The following is a 14,633-nucleotide window of genomic DNA, read 5'->3' on the forward strand; positions in this document are numbered from 1 at the left end:
CAGGTACAAGCAGATCACATGGCGAGAGGAAGGGGGAGAGAGAGAGAGAGAGAGAGAGAGAGAGGGAGGGAGGGAGGGAGGGAGGGAGGGAGGGAGGGAGAGGAGGTGACAGGGTCCTTTAAACAATCAGGTCTCATGGGAACTAAGAGAGCAAGAACTCACTCACTACCCCTCTTCCCCCAGGGAGAGCATTAATCCATTCATAAGGGATCTGCCCCCATGACTCAATCAGTTTCCAACACTGCCACATTGGGGATCAAATTTCCACATGAGTTTTGGAGGGGACAACACATCCAGGCTCCATCATTCCACCCCAGCCCCCCAAAACTCATGTCACTCTCACATATGAAATATAATCATTCTGTCCCAAAAGTCTTAGCTTGCTCTAGCACCAGCTTAAAAGTCCAAAGTCCAAAGTCTCAGCTGAGACCAAAAGCAAAAGTCCTTCCAGCTGTGAACCTGAAAAACAAAACCAAATTTATCTACTGCCAAGACACAATGGTGGAACAGACATTGGGTATGCATTCTCATTCCAAAAGGGAGGAATAGGCCAGAAGAAAGGAGAAACAGGCCCCAAACAAGTCTGAAACCCAGTAGGGCAGACATTCTGTCTTAAAGCTCCAAAATAATGTTCTTTGATTCCAAGTCCTGCATCCTGGGCACAGTTGGGCATCTGGACCCCCAAAGCATCAGGCAGCCTCATTCCCAAAGCTCTGCCAGGTGCAGCCCAATGGGCTGCGTTGGTGCCTTCAACTTTTCCAGGCCGGTATTCCACTCTAGTAGCTCCATAAGTCTGGGATCTCCATGGTGGTCCCACTGCCTTGGCTCCACTAGACATTTCCCTGGTGGGGGCTCCCTGTCGGGGCTCCAACCCCACTTTCCTGCCCGGCATCACTCTAGTAGATGGCCTCAGCAGTGGCTCCGCCCTTGCAGCAAGTCTCTGCCTGGCGCCCGCCCCCCCCCCCCCCTCCGGCTTTTCCATACATCCTCTGGAATCTGGGTGGAGGCTGTCACGCCTCCACTGCTCTCACATCCTGCCGGCCTGCAGACTTAACACAACGTGGATGTCACAGAGGTTTTGGGCCTCTACTCTCCAGGGCTGCTGCACAAACCATACGTGGGGCTGATCCAGCTGGAGCAGCTGGGATGCAGAGAGCAGGATCCTGAGGGCAGCTGCGCCCCAGGTCTGTCCTCCAGGATAACTCAGTCCTTCTAGGCCTCAGGGCCTGTGATGGGTGGGGCACCCTTCCAGACTTCTCAAATGCCTTTAGGACATTTTTTCCATTGTCCTGCTGCTTAGCATCTGGCTGCCTCACCACCAAGATAATGTATTTAGCAACTAGTTTATCTGCTTCACCCTTGTGTTTTTTTCCTGCTCTCAGCTTCTCTACTGCATGGCTGGGCTGCAAATACTCCAAAACTTTACTCTCTGCATCCCTTTTAATTTCTGGCTTTGCATCATGATTTTGCTGCCATAACTCAGAGTAGGCTCTTAAAAGCAACCATGCAGCTTCTTTAATGCTTTGCTGCTTAGAAATTTCTTTGGCCAAATGCTCTGGTTTACAACTCTTAAGTTCCACCTTCCACAAAGTCCAAGGACATGGACACAATGCAGCCAAATTCCTTGCTATGGTGTAGCAAGGGTGATCTTTTGTCCAATTCCCTATAAGTTCCTCATTTCTATCTGAGACCTCATCATCCACATGGGCTTTGCTGTCCACATTTCTATCAGTATTCTGCTCACCACCACAGAAGTCTCTAAGACATTACAAACTTTCCCTCATCTTTTTCTCTTCTTCCAAGTCCTCCAAACTCCTTCAACCTTTGCCCATTACCCAGATCCAAAGCTGGATCTACATTTTCAGGTATCTGTATAGCAATACCCCACTCCTCGGAACCAATTTTCTGTTTTAGTCCGTTTTGTGTTGCTACAACAGAAATACCTGAGACTGGGTAATTTATAAAGAACAGAAGTTTATTTGGCTTAACGATTCTGGGACAGCCGCATCTGTGGGACAGCCGCATCTGGCACGGGCCTCAGGCTGCTTCTACTCATGGCGGAAAGTGGCAGGCAGCCTGTGGGGACAAGCAGATCACATGACAAGAGAGGAAGCAAGAGAAAGAGAGAGAGAGGAGGTGCCAGAGTCCTTTAAACAATCAGGTCTCGCGGGAACTAATAGAGTGAGAACTCACTCACTACCCCTCTTCCCCCAGGGAGAACATTAATCCATTCATGAGGGATCTGCCCCCATGACTCAGTCAGTTTCCAACACTGCCACATTGGTGATCAAATTTCCACATGAGTTTTGGAGGGGACAACACATCTAAACTCCCATCAGTGAATATTCTTGGTTTCCTGAAAACCTTGTCTCAAATGCATTTCATTCATAAAGCTTCCTTTCTCCCAGCTTTCCCACCTGGATTTGACTTCTAATCTGCCTGAGCATCCTCTATACTCTGCCTCCGTAACCATTTGCACTGCCCTCATGATGGTTACATTTTACTTGTGTCTTACTTAAATTATAACTAGTTAATTAAAACTTATTCCATGCCAAGCTGTTCAGAGTCCTTTCTGTGCATTTTCTCAGTTAATCCTCCTGACAGCCCAGTAACTTGGTTGCTGTTTATCTCCTTTACGGATAAGGCTGACCAGGGATTGAGAGATGAAATAATTGTGCAGGGTCATAGCTAGTTAGTGGTGGAGCTAAGCATCAGGCCATCTGACTCTAGAGCCCCTGTCTCAATCCCCACGCTCCGTGAATGCCACTACGTGTAGACGGTGCTTAATAAATGTCTGCAGAACAAACGCATGCATGTTCATATGTTGAGGGGCCCAGTCACATGCATGCAACCTGCACAGTTGCATAGGGCCCCATGCGTGGAAGGTTTAATGTCCTGTTGTCATCTCGAAATTGGGAATACTGTTTGAACAAGGGGATCCACATTTTCATTTTGTACTGAGTCCCCCAAATTATGTGGCTGGTCCTGACTGCAATCCACTTATTTATTTATTTGTATTTTAACTTCTCAATATACATTGTAGTTGATTTTCATGTCCCTTTATCTGTTCCTCTTCCTCCCCCCCCCCACTATATCATATCTGTCCACTTGTCTTAAGTTCAAGGAATTGTTGTGTGCAATCCATTTTTGAAATCACTGATATAAATATAAAATAGGTATAAAACTGACTTCTGGAGAGGCACCCATGATCTGTGCCAGGCTGTGGACGACTCACAGCTTGCCAGCAGCTGTGAAGTGATGATCCATTTATCTCTGTGATAAGTGCCTCATTTTCTGAACTTTACGAGAGAGTTCTTCCTTGTTGTAAATTGACCTTGTCATAGGAGGCTTATCAGAACAGGATTTCCTTGATCCAGTGTGAACAGCTGATATGAGTTGTGTGGTCAGAAAGCCAGCAGTAGCTCTGTTCACAAAGTACATAATAGGAAAAGATGAAAAGACAAAGGAATGAGTTGCTCGAATTTGAACAGGACTTGCTCAAACTCTAGTGTGGGTATGGCACCCAAATTACATTACCTTCAGTCAATTTAGAGGGTTTTTTGTGGTTTTTGTTTGTTTGTTTGGGTTTTTTTTTTAACATAATTCTGGAAGAATCCTGGTTGATATAGGAGTACATTGCTGAAGACAGAGGATTTTAGCTTGGTCCTGTTCCCAGGGAGATAGCATTTTAATTGCTAAGTTGTAAAATGCTGTGCATAATCATGGACTTGAGTATCTAATTTGCCAGTCACTGCTGCTATTTGAAACCCTCTCAGTTGTTCTTCCATCATTCTACTGTTTGCACTTGGGTTGCAGAGGGCCTTATCTCCTTGGACACATCCTACCTAGTAGTACTGTCACTTTGGAGTAAAAAAGCAGGAAATAGACATGTAATTCATCCTATTTTCATCAGGAAAATATTTTACCATGAACTACCCAGATGCTGAGAATTCCTTACCCATAAATTGATAAACTGTAACTAGTATACTCAACAATGGTCAATTTAATAAGAGTCTATTAATGCCAACACTATATGTGTAGTCCTTTAAGTTAATTCATGGTGGCAGGGAGGGGGGCAAGTGTTATTTTATTCAAAACCTGGGGGTTTTTTTGTACTTCTCCCTTTTATGCTGATGTGAAAATGCTTCTGGAAAAATGAGGAACTAATATTGACCCTATTAGACCATGTCTTCCTAAAAGTCTGGCCTCTTGAACTCTGTTTTCACCACAGTGAAATGCACTGCATGTAGGGCCGGCCCGTGGCTCACTCGGTAGAGTGCGGTGCTGATAACACCAAGGCCACGGGTTCGGATCCTATATAGGGATGGCCAGTTTGCTCACTGGCTGAGCGTGGTGCTGACAACACCAAGCCAAGGGTTGAGATCCCCTTACCGGTCATCTTTAAAAAAAAAAAAAGAAAAGAAAAGAAATGTACTGCATGTAAATGAAAAGCTGGTGTTAAGTGTAGTCCTGCTGACTGTGGGAGTATTGTCTGTCAGTCCTGATGATCATGACTTTATCAACTGCTGCATTCCTGGCACAATCAAAAAGCCCTGGTGTTTTATTTCTGCCGAGGGAATAGGGAGATACAGAGAACATTTAGTATCAGTTATTTAAAAAAATGTAGTTATTTCTTGACTAAATTTATTAAAAGGTAGGGAAGAGAATCTTCTGAAATTTATGTTAAAAGATTTAGAAAACTCTTTTCTGACAGTGCCCAGAGTGTTCTTAAAAAAGATTATTGCTTATAGTCCTCAGAATTGAAAGATCTCACAGCAATTGAAAGAGGTATTAATCTTCGTCTGCTAAACCTATTGGGGCATTAACATCAGACATTTGGGGCTCTTTAAGACTAAAGCAGAAAGATCTACATGTATTTCAAAAGAGAAGAAGAGTCTTGTGATCTTGTTCTAGCTTCACTGGACTCAGCAACCCTTAAAACAGATTACATTTGTGAGATGGGGCTGAGCAGACAGATTCAGGAGGTGTACCTGCTGGCTTCCTGTGTGAGCCAGTTGGGAGGGGGTACTGCTCCAGGTTCTTGAAGCTCCTCTTAAAAGCCGCAGGACAGCAGCCAGCCTAACTTCCAATAACGATGAGCCGCAGGCTCTCCCTGCAGAAGTGGACTGGCCAGTACTCAGGCAGGCACCTCCTACCCTCTGAACCTAGGGCTGTTCTCAAATGATATTTGTGTGCTGCTGTCAAGTTAAGAGTATTTGGAAAGAATAATAAGTCACCAGAATAAGGGCTAATGCTGTATTTTTCTTTGCCTACCATATATACATGTAGAGTCGTTAAAACATTTGGGTGGTATTCCATCAGTTGCTGTATGTGTGTTCTGTATGTGAACAGTCAGAAAACAAACCACTATTGAGTTACATAAATGCAAGAAAGGGATGGAATGAATGCCGGCCTTCTGGAAATGCTATTTTTTCACTTTGGGATAACTCCAGTAACCAAATGGAATTTTCTGATACATTTGCCAAATAAAAGTGCTGAGGTTAAGAACTAGCATGAGATAATTTAGCTTAATGTACGTTTTGGAGAACAGGAAAAGAAAAGCAAGCTCTAAATACAAATAGAAAAGTTACATCTTGACTGTTCCTATGGAATCATGTCACTTCCTCATAGAAGCATAAACATTTTAACATTCGCTATAAATATAATTCGTTGGTATTACTTGTTTATCCCCAAAATGTCTAAAAATCATCAGGCCCCCAGATGTTATATTGGCCTCTACTGTGTTAGCATTCTACTGCCATCTCCTTTTTTTCCATTTTTCTGTAACACCACCTCCTCTTCACAGTAAGAAAATCCAAGCAGCTGCAAAATGAGTCTGTATGTGAAGTTTCTCTATATTAGGTGCATAGAAAAGCCAACTCTTAAGGCAGGAAGTTGTATAGTATCTTGTTGCATTTGAGTTTGTGCCATTCCTCAATCCTTACTCGGTTTTCTTTTTTTGTAACTGACTCTTTCTATTCCTCCCGCACTCCAGTCACTTTCCAATTACTCCAGAATAAATAGTGAGAAATTTGGGAGATGTCTCAGTGGAAAAGAGTAAATGGACATCTATTTTATGGTACCCAGGTAAATGTCTTGATCTTTCTCTTATCAAAACAGATTACCCAAAGTATGGATGACCTAGTGTTCCACTAGTCTCTGGCCCCATCATAGCTGTCCCCCCACACCCCAGTCGGAACCTGGCATCCTAATGAGGATTACAGCTGTGTGGCCCGTCCGTATTTGAGTCTGTGTAGCAGGAAAAAGATCGATGATGGTAGCGGGAGAAGCTTAGAAACTGCCTGTTTTCCTTGTTTCTCATCACATTCCCCAAAGATGAGCACCCCAAGTCACCATTTCACGCCACTTAAGGCAGGCATTGTCAGTAAGTTCTCTTGTCATTCTGTGTAAGATTGATGATATTCACAAGGGTGTCTGGGCTTAGACGTCATGCTGTCACCTGTAACTCTATCCCTTTTTCTTGCATTTAAGAAGTCATATTAACTTTGAGTCTGATCTAATTGTTTTTAGTAAATTATTAACAAATTTTGGCACTTTTTTATTAGTGACCAATGATTTTTCATTTGAGCTACACCCACAGTGGTTGAGAACCTCTGGCTTGGGGCATCTGATATAACTGTGGGCCCTTGTCCTGAGCCCCTATTCTGTTCTTTATTATATAAACTGCTGGTAGGGATTCTCCTTCATTCAAAAAACATGTGAAAAGCACCCAGAGAGGTAAAGATAGATAAGGCTCAGTCTTGCCCCTTAAGGACACAATCTAGTTGGGGAGACAGATACACATAAAGCCAGTCATTCTATAGGACATGCTATAATGGTGTAAAGAACAGACAGGGATTTTAGGAGGTTCTCTTCTGTGAATTCAGAGATATGATGTTGGAATAGGGCCTTGGAGAAAAAGGGTTTTGTGGGAGTAGAAAAGGGAGAAAGCATTCCAAGTGGAGGGAGCAAGATGAGTAAGGTGTGGATATAGCAACAGGATATGAGAACTGGCTCACACTGGGCGTGTCTCACGTGGAGGTAGTTCAAAGGGCTAGATGCGAGGATGGGCTCAGGTCAGAGGGGCCATGGGCTTGGAGAGGGTGCGAGGGATTTGGTCCTCTATCCCTCAGGCAGCAGGAAGCTTTGGAGAGGCTTTTAGCAGTCGGATTACTTGGAAGAGGAGGGATGGGCTAGAGAGAGCCTGGAAGTCGGGAGACCAGGCTGGAGATGACAGAACTCAGGACCGTCAGGAGGATGGAGACCAGATACCTTCTTTGTCTCTGTGTTTTCAAGACCAGTACTCAGGGTGTCTCAGGTTTGATGTGAGTTTCTGGTGAGGGTGTTCAGTGAGACGTCTGGGAGACAGCTGGAGAGAAATCTGGGCTCTCAAACCAGATCTGCTTCCTGGGCATGGATGAATTTGGGAGTTACATGTTTTAGTATATAGCTTTATTCTTTTTCTATTAGGAAAGCATCTCAATTTGATTCTCTTGTCCCTTCTGTCAGCTGCCTGTACCTAAAATCCCATCCTGCCCTACTACAGAAGGTACATAGGTTCTCTGTAGGACATTGCCTTATTCAGGCTCTGTCCCAAGGCTTCCATACTTTGACTTGAATTTAAGACAGCTTTTTGTGCAAATTTGTCTGACTGTGCAGACCCATTGCAAGCTATGTTATTAAGAACACAAAACCCAGCCTTCTCTAGGGGGCAGCAGTATTTTAGCATAGAGTGCAGTGGACTTAGAATCAAAAGGCCTAGCTTATTTTGACCTTGAACAAATGACTTAGATTTCACTTCCTCAGTTATAAAATGGAAATGACCTGTCCTACTGCGAAAGTCAAGTGCCAGCATTTACTTCTGAAATAAAATATCATTGTTATTAAGGTTCAGTTTACACCTAGTCACAATTATCAGCATCACTTATTAATATAACTGTGGTTGCCCTGTTGCCTGCTAGAGTAGTGTGAAGGTACAGGAGAAAATGTGTCTGTCCTGACCACAAAGCTCTGGTTTCTGCTTTGATAGCCAGTCAGCAGGGTGAAGGATCCATAACTTTACAAATAGATACATTAGGTGCCCATGTAGAGCACAACTCTACTGTGATTTTGTATAACTTCAGGAATTCTAATTAAATTCAGTTAACTACAGTTCTATAATACTTTTTTCATGATACTATCAACCAAAATTAGAAATACTAAATAGCAAAATATGAATATTCATCCCAGACTTTGAGTATTAAAATTGGAAAACAAAAAAGCATACAAAGATTGTACTGTCTCACTGTGGTCATATACTTTGGGAGGGCTAGTGTTAGAGCCTGGAATTAATTGCCCTGTTCACGTCACCTGGGTTCCATTATCCTCTGCTCTGCCACACTAGGAAACTTGCATGAGCAATTCTGCCAATTGAATTCTGGCAGATTTTGGAAGCATCCTTGTTTTCTAGATCTTTTTTCCCCTGTTATTTTTTGACACCCCTCCACCCCCTTCAAGTCAGTTCCAGCTGTTCCCGTAGGGAGCAGTTTTATGAGGAGGTTTCTTTTGCAGGCTTCCAGCTGGCTTCATTTTCACTATCTCCATGAAGTCGCTGTCTTTGTCACATTTATATGATAGTATCCATCATGCATTGCCTTGGGATTTTCCCTCTGAATTGTTGACTTCATATTTTTGGTTTGCACATGCAGGCTGTCTCCTGGTTCGGACATCTATGTGACGGTCTCATCCATGGCTTTAGCAAGATCCCAATGTCGTAACTCCCCTAGCAACCTGTCTTCATCCAGTGAGACTGGCTCTGGGGGGGGCACTTACAGACAAAAATCCATGCCCGAAGGGTAGGTATGCCGTCTGTCCCATTGTGCGTGGTCCCAGTTGACATCACTGTCTTTCATCTGTATTCAGACACAAAACATGATTTCCATTCAGCCAGCCTTGATTAATTTACAGATGAATGAAAGGGAAAATGTAGTTAATATTCTAGATAGAAAAAATGTTTTGGTGGCTGGTTCAAGATACTTCTTAGGAAGTTTATCATTCTCTAGTCTCTATAGAAAATTCAGTGGAGAAATCAAATTGCATTAGTTTCTCCATTATCTATATTGTTTAGTTTCACAGTACAGATTTTGTCACTTCTTAATATTTCTTCCAGAGTGAACTCAGAATTTTCACTGGATTGTGTATTGCCATTAACATGAGGGAAATGATAATTACATCCAAAGCTTAAAATTATTTGTCTTACACTTTAAGTCTTTTGTGGATTTTTTAAAAAATCTTTCTGGAAAACACTAAATGCCCAAAAGTGACTATTTGCTTTCCACGAGACTTAAAAAGTAAAAAGCTAAATGTATGTGATTTTAGAGGCTACTAAGAGGGGGAAAAAATTGAAATGTCTGAAGCTGGTAAGTAATTATCAGCAAGACATTACAGGGTACACACAGGCTGCCTTTGCCCAGAGGAAGAGTGACAGAGCCATCAAAGACTTCCTGCTGGGAGTTCTCGCTCAGGAACTTGACAAGAACTTGAACCATTTCAAAATCAAATGAGAGGTGTTTATAAAAACTTATGTTTGCCTTCTGTGTTTTCCCCAAATATATTTTTAACAAATGGACACATGATTTGGCTATTTTCTTGAGATTTCACCATATCACAAAGTTAAGCATGCTCACTACCTTCACAGTAATAATACCCTCATAATGGGTATTTTTAATTTACAGTATTTGTTTTTACAGTTATTATGTATGATTTTTTTGTTGTTGCTGAATGTTTATGTTAGCAGAAAGTAGGTAATAAAACCACTATAAAATATGCTTTTTCCACCCCATTATCTCCCCCAGGACTTTCTTGGTAGCCCGTCTAAAATGCACCTTTCTTATTTTAATTACTTCAGTGACAATTAGAAAAAATTTTTAGTCCTTTTTCATGCACTTCTGCAAAAGGTTTATGAATTACATGTTATTGTACTGTACCACATGCCCGACTAATTATTTCTTGTTTTAATCAGTTGATTTTAAATGGCCTGGTTTGATTTCAGAGCTAAGAATTCACTGCAACTTCACTGTTAGTACAGCAATAAAATATAAATAAGCTAACAAAAAAATAAAGCATTGTTTTCTTCTATCATATATTTTAAGTGTATACCAAAAAACTAAGTTTGAGGGCTGGTTGGTTAGCTCATTTGGTTAGAGCGTGGTGTCATAACGCTGAGGTTAAGGGTTTGGATCCCCACTCTGGCCAGCTGCCAAAAAAAATAATAATAATGAGTTGAAACATTAATGTTTTGGTGAATATTAATGTTAAAAACATGACTCCAGTGCCCATGCTGTTTGATTTTTGTCAATGAGGTGGTAATTATTCAGCTCGATGTTTAGTAACTAAACCTACCATAGATGGTATTGAAGGTTTTCCCCTTGTTTGTGAGGTTACCTGGTATTATTTACTATACTGTATAATGTCTTACTGACCTGGGGTGACCTTGTACAGAAAATGTTGATCTGGTGTTTTCCTCCAGATCCCAAGCAATCTTTGCTTCAGCGATGCCGGAGACATGGTTCGCTATGTAATTCACATGCATTGCTCGTGGGCCAGGTTTGCTCCTGCAAACTACCTTTGCCAAGGGAAAGATGATTATATCTACTCTACACCTTACCCCTGTAGAAGTGGATTTGTACAGTGCAGTACATTGTGAGGCCAGAGTGCCTGTAGTCTGCTGCAAGCTTATTAATGTTCAGCTTTGAAAAGCTCGAGACATGATGTCATAACAGTAGGTCAGTGCACAGTGATTGCCTGTGAATGCCGCATGCCACTCTGGCGTCCTTCCTCTGCTGCAGGGGCTCAGTGTCTGCATCTGTGTGACATGTGCCTGCCCACTCCCTGGTGTTAGGATGTTAAGATTATCCAAATTAGCTGAGAGGTGGAATTTAATAGAGTAATTACTAATACCTGCTCTACTTGAATGGGGGGAAAAGATACGGGTACAAGTTTAGGATGGGAATGACAGGGGTTAAAAAGCAACACTGTTTAAAGACACAGGGCCTGTTCTACCCTCCTTGGAAAATTCATTTTTGGGCCACACACTTTAAGGAGTGCCAACAAGGCCGGGCATGTCCAAAGAGAGGGGCTGGTGAATAAGGAGCTTGGCGACCATGTGTGAGAAACGTAACTGAGATGTGCATGCTGAGGGTGGGAATTGTCAAAGTGGGGAGGCCGCAGTAGCTTTCTTCCAGCACTCTTAGTCCAGGGAATAAACCAAGACTGGTAAATGACAGTTGTGGAGAAAATGTTCCAGCCCATTGTGAGGAAGGTATTTCAGAGCCGCTGGCCTGCCCTGAAAATGAGTGGACTGCCTCATGAGGCAGAGTTCTTGGTCACTGCACATGTGTCATGTGTCAGCCAGATGATTACTTAGAAACTCCTTCAAATCTGTGACTCTTAAAACTATTAAGTGCTCCTCTAAACAAAGGCACAATTAAGCTCTTCAGAAAGAAGCACAATGTAAAATTGAGAATATGTTTTGTCTGAGCTCCTCAAGGACTGGATCTTTGCATCCCTAACACCCTGACGCACAGTAATGGAGGATGTGCGTGTGCAAAGTCAGGAAAGTTCACTGGGTAAAGATGCTTTTCTTTCAACTCTTTAAAGAGAGGCTTCCCTCATCGTTTATATAAAAACAGTCAGAAAAGCGTTCAGCTTTAAATTCAGAACTTTAGAACGTTATCTTTAGTTTCTGCTGCTACCAAAACGTAAAAGCACGATTAGAACCCATTTCTTTCATCTTCATTCGTTTTTTAGAATCTTAATTTAGTACAGATTTGAAGTAGGATCTTAGGGTCAGTTTGAGAATGTTCACTCTTCTGAGGTGAGCAGATGGCAAAAAGCATAATTATGAATCATTTTTTTATATGCCCTTTCGCTGAAGTTTTCCTAAATCAAGGTCAAGGTCTTTGTTTTTAATAATAGCTGCGTCAGTATGCAAGGTAGCTGTGGAGTGGGCCTTGTGGTTGGGTATATAAATGAACAGCATTTGTGCAAAAGTAACTGGGGAGATGACGTAATAATAGTTTTATTAAAATAAATATTTTTATAGCCTTTTCTACTTTGCAGATACTTTGTATAGATTTTTCTCCTTGGATCCATGTAATGGAATTGCTGTTTTACACATAAATTGAGACAAAGATTTAGTGGCTTTGTTCAGTCACATTAAGTGGTGGAGTTGGAACTTGAGGTCTTCTTATTCCTCATCTCCTCCTCTTCCACTCTTTCCACACACCTCTTGCTGGTTCTGCCCATGTGCTTATCAGTCTGTAGTGGAAAGAAAGACACTCGTCACATGCACCTGTTGATTCAAACCCTGGTTAGTCTTTTTTATAGTATAGAGTACTCATAGCTTCACTAACAATCATATATAAATTAGTAAATTTCCACATGAATTTTTGAATTTTAAAATCTGACCCTATTTCTTGGGCTCAGTCAGTATTTACTTTGCTGATATTGCTAATCAAGGCATATGTTTAATTAAGCATATATTATTATTCTACACAGGGAAAAATAAAACTGGCTCATTAAATAGCTAAATGTTCTTTCCAGAAATAGACATTTGCCTTTATTTATGCCAGTTTACCTACTTCCAAATTGTTCTTCCCAAAGGCAATTTAAAATGTATACATTTTGAAAGCAATTTCTACTGAGCAAGTGCTCAGAAAATACTTGTTCCTAGAGTGAATGACTTAGTGATTTAGTAAATTACAAAATTAAGAGAAATAAACCCCCAAAATATGAAAGCTATATCTAGAACATTTAGATTGTGAAATTTTTTCTGTGGCTGTCAGCGACAGTCTGAGCTTGGCTACGCAAGGGCTAGAAGATTTGGTTATCTTACTCTACATGTCTTAGGCTGGTTCAGTCCTAATGGCTCCTGCCCCTGTTAACAGTTTATATAAATAACATGCATACTTTTCATACAGCAGAGTGATGTATATTGACCATAACATATACATTCCCGTACCTTTGTGCACATGCGCAAGGATACATATACAAGTACAGACACTTAAGCCAAAACCAGTAATACCTGTCTTTGGAATTTAGTTCATTACACCCAGTACTCCCTTCCCCTCGTGGGTGAGGTCCCTGATGTTGTCTTTGCCTTTGTTTGGGGGAATTACCACAGGTTTGGAGTGAGCCGCAGATCCCCAGCCTCCATTGACAGGCAGAACACCCAGTCAGATATTGGTGGCAGTGGAAAATCCACACCCAGCTGGCAAAGAAGTGAGGATAGCATTGCCGACCAGATGGGTAAGTAATTAATTTCTACAGAAAGCAAGTTGCTTTTATAGCAAGGTGACTGTGGCCATCTCTTGGTTATGTTAACAAAGCATTCTGTTGTAAAAGACAGCCATAGTTAATAAATGTGAATTCAAATTAATTCTGTTAGATGATGTATAAATGAAAGCAACAAATAAGACCTAGAGAAAAGTCAAGGAATTCTAAGTGATCCCAGATTTAAAAATAAAAAGGACATAGGGATTATTCTCAGCACCAAAATTAAAAGACCAGACTACCAAACTGCACAAGTCCTAAGTACCTTCTCCCCTTGTTTGTTATTGCCTAGTATAAGAGCCTGGAGAGATTCCTTGGTATTCTTAATGTTGAGTTGTAAAAAAAACCAAAAAACTGTGTATGAAGTGGGACAGAGATACAATTATTGTTTAGTCACTTCTGTAGCTTGTTTAGAATCTCTTTCCTCCCCTATGTGCTCTTCAAAAATCTTTCCACTCTGCTATTAAGCTATCAGCTAAGAAAATGTCTTAGCAGTATAAAACAGCTGGATGGAAAAGATTTGCTCTAGTGAGCCCTCATTTGGATTTCTGGTGCTTAGTCCTTTCTCTCTATATATGTGTTATTGTTCTGCAGTGACAACTGTAACTCTAGTTGATAAAATAAAATTTTCCCATGAAACAAGGTTAAGTTTCAATGCAGTAGCTTCAACACAGTAATAGGGATTTGATATCAACATAGTTGGCACATCAAGGACTTGAATCTAGACTATTAGGTTACTTTTTTTTTTCTCCTTTATTTTATCTCTGGTAGCATTAACATTAATGTGGGATAAAAAGATGTAAATTGCAGGACTAAAAAAGATAAACTTTTAAGGCAAAGACCCAAGTTTTTATCGTCTCTGAAAATTTATTGTTTTGTCCTGTTTTAATGACTATGCCCAAGAAAATGTACTAACTGTGCACATAAAAGACAGGAGTTGAGGAAGAAAAGTATAATCCTTAGCTTCTGAAGACATGCTTTGTTCCAGTAACTTCAGTGAGATGTGCCTTGTTATTGAAGCCATCTGTCATTCCCCACTCTTATCCCACCCACCCCCAACACAGAAAACCTGAGCATATTCTGATCTGCTTTTCCGCTCTTGACATAGTATTTTTAATCCCATATGTTTTGATACTGTTGAGATCGTAACGACACATGTGAAAAGGATCCCTTCTTCAGCATGGCTTTAGTGGCTTTTTTTGGCTCCTAGAGCAGGCTTTGAACAGTGCTGCCAGCGAGCCCTTTGTGCAGCACAGTGTCATGCTTCCCCCTTGTGAAGTCACATGGGGAGTGAGAAGGTTTCCTGGGACTGGAAAGGGTAA

At 41.4% G+C, this 14,633-nt stretch overlaps 1 protein-coding gene across 4 annotated transcripts in view; it reads left to right on the top strand.

Moving 5' to 3' along the window:
• The window catches only part of SIPA1L1 (signal induced proliferation associated 1 like 1), a 131,538-nt gene that overhangs the window by 85,865 nt on the left and 31,040 nt on the right, over positions 1–14,633 (top strand). For all 4 annotated transcript variants that reach the window (XM_063088672.1, XM_063088673.1, XM_063088674.1 and 1 more), the window contains exons 10-11: positions 8,688–8,834; positions 13,163–13,287. In XM_063088672.1, the coding sequence (XP_062944742.1) occupies positions 8,688–8,834; positions 13,163–13,287 (272 nt within the window). The remainder of the gene's footprint in view (positions 1–8,687; positions 8,835–13,162; positions 13,288–14,633) is intronic.

Source organism: Cynocephalus volans, chromosome 3, assembly GCF_027409185.1.
Source record: "Cynocephalus volans isolate mCynVol1 chromosome 3, mCynVol1.pri, whole genome shotgun sequence".
NCBI classification, from domain to species: Eukaryota; Metazoa; Chordata; class Mammalia; order Dermoptera; family Cynocephalidae; genus Cynocephalus; species Cynocephalus volans.